Source organism: Microtus ochrogaster, chromosome 1 (genome assembly GCF_000317375.1).
Source record: "Microtus ochrogaster isolate Prairie Vole_2 chromosome 1, MicOch1.0, whole genome shotgun sequence".
NCBI classification, from domain to species: Eukaryota; Metazoa; Chordata; class Mammalia; order Rodentia; family Cricetidae; genus Microtus; species Microtus ochrogaster.
This window is the reverse complement of record NC_022009.1, coordinates 50,246,611-50,254,491: the sequence shown is the minus strand read 5'-3', so window position 1 is coordinate 50,254,491 and position 7,881 is coordinate 50,246,611. Positions and strand designations below refer to the sequence as shown.

The 7,881-nt window shown below is 37.3% G+C and overlaps 2 gene segments (V, D, J or C); both read left to right on the top strand.

Moving 5' to 3' along the window:
* Window positions 1-2,148, top strand: part of LOC101988180 — a 10,918-nt gene extending 8,770 nt beyond the window's left edge. The window contains 1 exon segment of the V gene segment in view: window positions 2,129-2,148. Within this exon segment, the coding sequence occupies window positions 2,129-2,148 (20 nt within the window).
* A 4,000-nt stretch (window positions 2,149-6,148) lies between these two features.
* Window positions 6,149-6,602, top strand: LOC101987917. The segment is given in 2 exon segments: window positions 6,149-6,200; window positions 6,274-6,602. Coding segments are annotated over 2 exon segments (375 nt in total).
* Window positions 6,603-7,881: the final 1,279 nt, after the last annotated feature.

Here is a 7,881-nt window from a genome sequence, read left to right as displayed (position 1 = left end):
AAAAAGATTGTTTTCTTTTTTAAATAAATAAAAAAAACAAACAAACAAACAAAAAAAAGTGTATCAGCTTCTAAGAGTTACCTAGACCTGAGATGGATCAGTGTTTACTCATTCATATCAATGTTCTCACTTTCCTATGCAATAATGTGCAATTATTTACTCTATCTATAAAATAGTGCAACGTGAGTGATTTACCATGAGTGAATTGGATCATAATTCTTCAGTTGAGAAGGTTCAAGATATCACTATTTGCCAAAGACAACAACTTTCTTGTTCTTGCTGATGCTGATTCATGAAATTAGTAATTTTTCCAAGATGAGTAAGCTAAAGATCTTGTTTATAGCTTTTGATAGAGGACATTGTACAGCTCTCTACAGACATATACAAATTTTTTGTCCTGCACCTGAGGTATCTGACCGCTGAGGAAATCATGATGTATCAATTTGTGAACAAATCAGAGAGAGGAGATCAGAACTAGGTTCCAGATACAATCCCCTTCAGAAAGCATCTCATGAATAGTACAAATGGTGGTCAGGCCCTTCAGCACTGATTACAAGCATCAATACTAGCACAGTGACAAAGGAAACTGCTGAACATTCTGATCAGTGAAAGTGAGCCCAAGCCGAGAAGCCTGAAAAAATCCCCACAGTAAAGTGTAAGTGAGAATGCTAGACATCAATGTGTGCATGTATTTTATAGAAACCTTTGCTCAGGTCAACACACATTGCCGAAGCTCAGCCTGTGCTGTGATCCTCACATTAGTTTAACTTAGGAAAAAAACAATGCCATCTTTTTATGATGTCACTATGTCAAGGCTTTAGTGCATGAATCCAGTGATGAGGAAAAATATCTTTGTAAATCAATATCACTTAATCTGCCAAAATTCCTTCACATTATCACTCATGATAGCCTCTAGCATCCCATGATACTGGGCTATGAAGCACACCATCATGCACATTACCCAGGAGAGCAGAGATGCTGAAATCCAAGGGGAGCCCCACCACCTCCTGTAGTACCCTGGATTGTAGGGATAACTGCTCTTCTACATGAAAAGAGAATCTTGTCCTCAGGGTGTTTCTCAGTGTTCCAACAGCCCAGAGGACATTATATAAATTCTGACTTGTGATTGAAGAAAAGCCACACATTGGACTGGTCCCAGATTTCTCTATCCTGCAACATTAGGTCCATATGATTTGTGATCCTGAAGTTAGAGCTAAAACATATGTGAATAGTCTCACTTTTGACACCACATATTTCTGCTTAATTCTGCAAATGTCCATTTCTGATATTTAATCATATATGCATGCAAAATCTTATACATTGCTGTTAGCTTATCTCATCTTTTTGGCACATTCCAAAAGATTTTTCATCAGTGAAAATATTCATCTCCTAAAAAGCTTTACTAATACATTCTTTGCCAGATATGGTCCAACCAGGTCTCCATTTTCGTACCTGAAATACCAGGTCTGGATATTATCCATATCTGGTATTTGACTATTGATCATAACTGAATCAAGGTAGAATGGAACCATACTTATGAGCCCTGTCAAAACTGCAGCTTCTTAAACAGACTGAGTCATGGTGTACATTCTATGAGTGTTCTCTTATCCATCTTGGTCTATTATCTAACATTTCTTGAAGTCAAAGTGGAAGAAGTATTGAAAGGAAGCTGGGTAAGTGACCTTAAAGAAGAATGGAGACAGCCCTCTGGGAGACTGCTTTTGATGAAAAAGCTCAACGTTATTCCAGGGTATGGGAATAAGTAGAATTGGGTTGTTTGGAGAGATACAGTAATTTGCATTAAGTTGCAAGCTTCTATCATGCAGTTAAATTAGTAGAAGCATGGCCCTCTCAAAATTTCTAGAGCACTTGCCTAATTACTATGTGGGTCATCAAGGGAAGAAAATTTGTGGGAGATGTGTTAAAGATATGGTAGACTGTAAAATCTGATCAGCCAGGAATGTCTACCAACACATTCACTATATTTCTAACTCCTTCTTAATATGTTTTTCTGAAGTTGTTAACTGATCTGTAGGTACAACAGGTGCCTCCTGTTCTGTTGGCTCTTGTGTCTGGAAACAGGTGAGAGCATGAACTAAACTCAGACTTTGTGATTCTCTAACTTCAGGTGCTCTGCACCAGGTGTAGAATAAGGAAGGCAGCCAATATTCTGCTCTTTCCTGTGGCCACCAAGGGGGAATTGCTAGAGTTGGATACGTACAACTGTCACCAGGGTGAAACCTAGTTTTGAGAGGGACATTGATAATTATATAGGCATAATCTAAAATCAATTTCTAAAATGTCTATTCAGCATCTCCAGTTTAATCAAAACCCAATTACATATGCAGCTGAACTCTATATTTAACGCCTATTTAAAAATTAAAATAGACTGTGCAAATTCAGTGCAAGCCATGACAAATCAACTTGCAAAGGAGCAAAGGACCAGCAGGGGGCACAATGAAGCTAAGAATTCCATTAGAGAGATGGGATGAAGTGTGGAGGAAATTCTGTATCCTCTGTGGTTTCCTTTCTTAAAGTCTATTAACTGACCTGCACCAGCTGTGACTGACATATGATGTTTCCATGTTCATACACAATAGTTTCCTTTCCAAACTCCATACAAGTTTGTATATTCTTTTAAAATTTCATTCAGTTTTATTTACTTTATACAGTTTTGGAAAAAAAAATGTACAATATATTCTGATTAGTGAATCCCCTCTTCAAATTCACACCCTATCCTTCTCTGTATAAAGCAAACAGTGAAAAAAGAAAAGTTAAAATAAAAAACATTTATGTAAGAATAAAAACAGGAACTTAGATACATATAACCCATAACAGCACTCAAAATGAAGAAATGTTATTTAGGTAAAGAGTAAGACTGAAGAAATAATGTACAATGTGAAATCAGAGAAAATATCTGTAAAATATTGCATTTATTCTGTGTTAGCCATCTACTGAAAGACTTGTGTCTAGTCCTGAGTGAAGTAAGTACACCCAATAATACTTCAACAGAGAAAACAAACATTTCCTTTGCAAGGAAGCATCAATTATAGAACTTCTTGGGTAAGGAATGAAAGCCTGTGTCTGGGTTCTTCTCTGAACATTGGGAGCCCATTAGGATATACTCTATGCACTCGGCATGTTTACCTGTCTCTGTGACTTCACATGTGCATCAGTCCTGTGGTGTCTGGAAGACACTCTTTCTTTGGAGTTATTCACCACTTTTACCTATTAAAATTTATTCATATTTTAAATTCTTTCTCAGAAACAAGGTCTACCTATTGAGCTAATGTAGACAAATAAGAACATTGGCAATACCTCATACTGTTCTCAACACCTGTGGGGCCTTCCTGATTATTAAATCATAGAGAGCTGTCTTGTGCCCATACAGAGGTGTTCATTAATAACTCTTGGTTTCTGGGAGCAGAACAGTTCACCCATGCAGCTATCTGTGTTCAAATACTCATTAGTTAATTAAAAAACAACTTTGTACTGAACAGAAAATTCTCCCTGCTGGGTAATTTTTCTTGTGTAGCAAGGAGTAAGGCATCCAGAAGGGAAAGAAAAGACATCAATCACCTTATTCATTAGCAGACATCATGGTCTACAAATCTCATTCATGAGCTGTCTAACTCATATTTTTGGAAGCATCTTATCTTTTATATCCACAGAACATGATCAGGAAAACTGCAGGGGCAATGCTAATAACTGAATGACAAGTTTATCTACATATCACTAGTTTTCATACAATTTTTTTAAAATATAATATTTGACAACAATACTGTATCAACAGATCTATAAAACCATACCAAATCTGAACACAAATTCATTCATGTAACTACACTAATTTATTCTTAATCAACCTGTAAACAATCTTTCCCCAGCACATACCTGCATTTGCTCTACTTTGTTTTCTTATTTATAATCATTCTCAGGTAAAAAGAGAACAACAAAGTTGATTCAATCTACATTTCACTATCAGTTGAGGACTTTAGTTGTAGGGCATAGAGAAATCAACATATAACTGAACAGGATAGTCTCCCTGCTTGGTAAGCTTTCTAGTGCAGAAATGTGCTAACAGCCTGAAGGAAGAGAAAAGGCATCAGTAATCTTACAAGTAGCAGACCTCATGATCTACAATATCAGACTTCAACTAAGATGTATCCACTAGTGCCTAATAGTTATGTAATAATGAACTACTTTCTACTTGGATTTGTGGTCAGATTCATAGGAAAGTATTCATCCTTGGTAAACATGTTAAAAAATATCCATGACTGGAGATGACATACTACTTACCTAGTAGATCCTACTTGTATGGTCATATTGTTAAACTGTCTTACAAATATCTATGTCTATTTCCAATAAATCAATGCTGCTTTCAGCCTTGATCCCAGAATTCCTTCTGTGCTGAGTCATGATTAATGCAGACATTCATGACTACTCAAAGTGCTGAAAATGAATGTTTGAGTACATAATCTCAGACGAGTCATTTAACCTCCCACCTAAAGTACAATGACCATCACAAAGTGGCCCTGGAAAGAATGTAAGATCCAGAATATAGGGCAGAAACTCATGGAATTCTAATGTTAATACTTGACTTGACCATTGCACGTATGAACTAACACTCACTATAGTTTCCAGCATAAGACATGAACAAATTGAGCCATACACGAAGACAGACTGAGCCTGTGAAATTGCTGAGCATGTAAAGGTGTCTACTGGCAGTCTTGACAATACTATTTTGATTGCTTGCAACCACAATGTAGAATACAAAAATTTAATTTTTTAAATTGCCCCAGGGGTAAATGTATCAACCTGGGTGCATGTGTGCACTGCTCTCATCATTAAATAAGCTGCAATAATATTTTAAAATATTACAACATGATGGAGAGGGACTCATGAAGGCCCACACAAATGTGGAAGTCTATTTACTTTCCAAGAATGATGAGGAAATTATAATCACTTTTCTTGTACGGTTTCTGTAGGATCTCTATGTACTTGTGAATGACCCCACCTCTATGTGTGCATATAGCACTGATTGGACTCACTGTGTTAATGAGGAAAAGAGGTCAGGAACATGGGAAAGGGATTAATTGGAAGGTCGCAAGTAGGGCAAGAGGGACATATTTATGGTAGATTTGATCATAAAACATAGCATACATCAATAATTAAGAATAAGCAAAGTCATCTTGAAAACTGTAACTATTTTAATATAGGTTTAGAATTTTCACTCAAAATGATATTGTAGACTGTGTAAATTTCCTGAAAATCTCTATTCTTTTATTTCTTGACCCACCTGTTTTTCTACTTATTATTCTAGACAGTTTCTTTTAAACATTTTTATGTATTGACATATATAAATGTTTTGTCACAAAATCTAAAAACTAATAATGAAATACTCTTATAATGTCTACATTCCTAAGTGGGTCTTCAACTAATATAGCTATCTATAGTTGCATTGAATTTCCTGAGAGTGATGCCATTTCTTTATTTTTTTTTAGATAAAATATTTCTGTTGTATTGCATATATAAACACATTTTCTTGCTGGAATCATCTGTTTACAATTATATTTGTTTCTATAATTCAGTTATTAGAGAAAGTGATGTAGTAAACTTTGATATACAAATGTTTCTATGGTATGTTCCCTTTTGATCATTTATGTCAATTTTTATTTATTTTATATTTAACAAGGTGCAAAGACAAATATAAATTGTATGTATCTGAAAGGATGCTACAAATTCTGCAAATTTATCAGGTTTTGTAATTACTAATGGCCATCATCTTCATAATCACAATCACCTGATAAACAATCTGATAACCTTGTGTCAAGGCGAGTAACTGTTCCAGGCCTGAATCAATTGAGATCTTAGGCCCTGATGTTATTTACAGAAGGTCTGCACAGGTCTCAGGGAAGAAGTATGAGATCATTTCCCCAGAAAGGATTAGGATTTGAACCTCAGCATCTTGCTACCTGACCCAGGTGCCCTGTACCTTCTTTTTCTCCAACTGGACTAGGTATTTATCTAAGAAGTCCCTGCTCATGAATATGCAAATCACATGAGCTTATGGTGGTAAATATAGGGATGCACACACACCATAACATCATATGAACAGTGTCCTCTCCATAGTCACTGAGCACACAAGATCCTCACCATGAGATGGAGCTATATTGTCCTCTTCCTATTGGCAGCAGTTACAGGTAACACTGTCCCTAAATACAGATTTTCACACTCTCCATGACAATGGCATCCACTTTGCCTTTCTCTCTGCAGGTGTGAACTCACAGATCCAGCTGTTACAGTCTGGGGCTGAGCTGGTGAAGCCTGGGGCTTCAGTGAAGATGTCTTGCAAGACTTCAGGATACACCTTCACTAGCTACTATATGCACTGGGTGAAGCAGAAGCCTGGGCAGGGACTGGAGTGGATTGGAAGGATTGATCCATCAGATGGTGAAACTAAATATGCTCAGAAGTTCCAGGGCAAGGCCACATTGACTGCAGACAAATCCTCCAGCACAGCCTACATGGAACTCAGCAGCCTGACATCTGAGGACTCTGCAGTCTATTACTGTTCTAGACACAGTATTGCAACCACATCCTGAGTGTGTCAGAAACCCTGGAGAAGCAGGAAACTGCCCTGAGTCTGAGATGACAGAGATCATTAGCCTGGAGACTTGCTGAGAAATAATCACTAGGAGTGTCCCTTTGTCTGTCAAATCAGTTTTTTAAGGTCTGTCACCTTTTCAAAAGGACTGCTGGGAAGGAAGTGATGCTGATTCATAGCAGGCCATAACTTGACTAGATGTTTACCAGTTACCACCTCCACTGTCATGATTCTTTCTTATAAAGCAGAATAGGACCAACTCTGTAGCAATACATTCTGATATAAACATCTCTTAAACCTTAGGGACTGGAACTGTTGTTGGAGTAGCTGGGAAAAAAGCTATCATCATGTCAGTATAATGCAAATCAACAGCATTTGGTCAAACAAAAGCCCCTTTCATAGTACAGTTTGATTTCCTACAAAGAAGCAAGAGCAGTTTGTTGGAAGGGGTCACTATAGATGTTGGTTTAGGTTCTTAAAGCTGTTCTATGAAATCAAATTGTATGTTTTTAATTATTGATACATTGTGGTCATGAATTGCTATTGGCAGTAGCTATATAATTTCTTACTCTTTTAGGATTAAAGATTGTCAAGCTGTGGAATCCAGAGGGTATAGAATTTGCTACTTTGGCAACAAATTGGGCTTCTCCATAGATAGCATTGGGGGAAGAGCAATGGGATTCCAACCTGGGAATATAAGAGGCCCAGTCCTGTTCATCAGCAGCCCTGGTTGCTCATTTGCTTGCTTTCTGAAATTGGATTGTCTTTGTCACAACATCTAGATTGACACTGACTGAATCAGTGAAATTACATTTTATATTTTGCAGGTATGTTAGAGGAAGGTTTACTATCCTAGGCTAATTGTCAAGTTTTTGTTTATATTTGAGAATTTTTATTACCCTGTGAAAGACCCTCTGAACACCCCCCCCAGAACCCGCAGCTGGCATGCTCTCATGAGAACATCCCGCCTGCTTGGGGAAACAGGATGCCTATAGCCAGCATATGTGCCAAACTTAGAATATCAGCAGTTCACAAAAGAAACAATGCCTCCTATGAAAGATCCCAGCTTAGCTGCGGTAATGTCATTTCACAAGGCTTTTTGACGAACAAATGTAAGTACAGAGTGAGGTCAGGGTTCCTGGCTGTAAAGCAGGCTATCTATATCTATAGAATAGGATAAGACAGGACATCAATTAACAGGAAATCTGTTGCCATACATCTGTGCTGGGAAAGGAAAAACCACCTATGCCCCTTGCCCCATTCCAACTGACCACTAA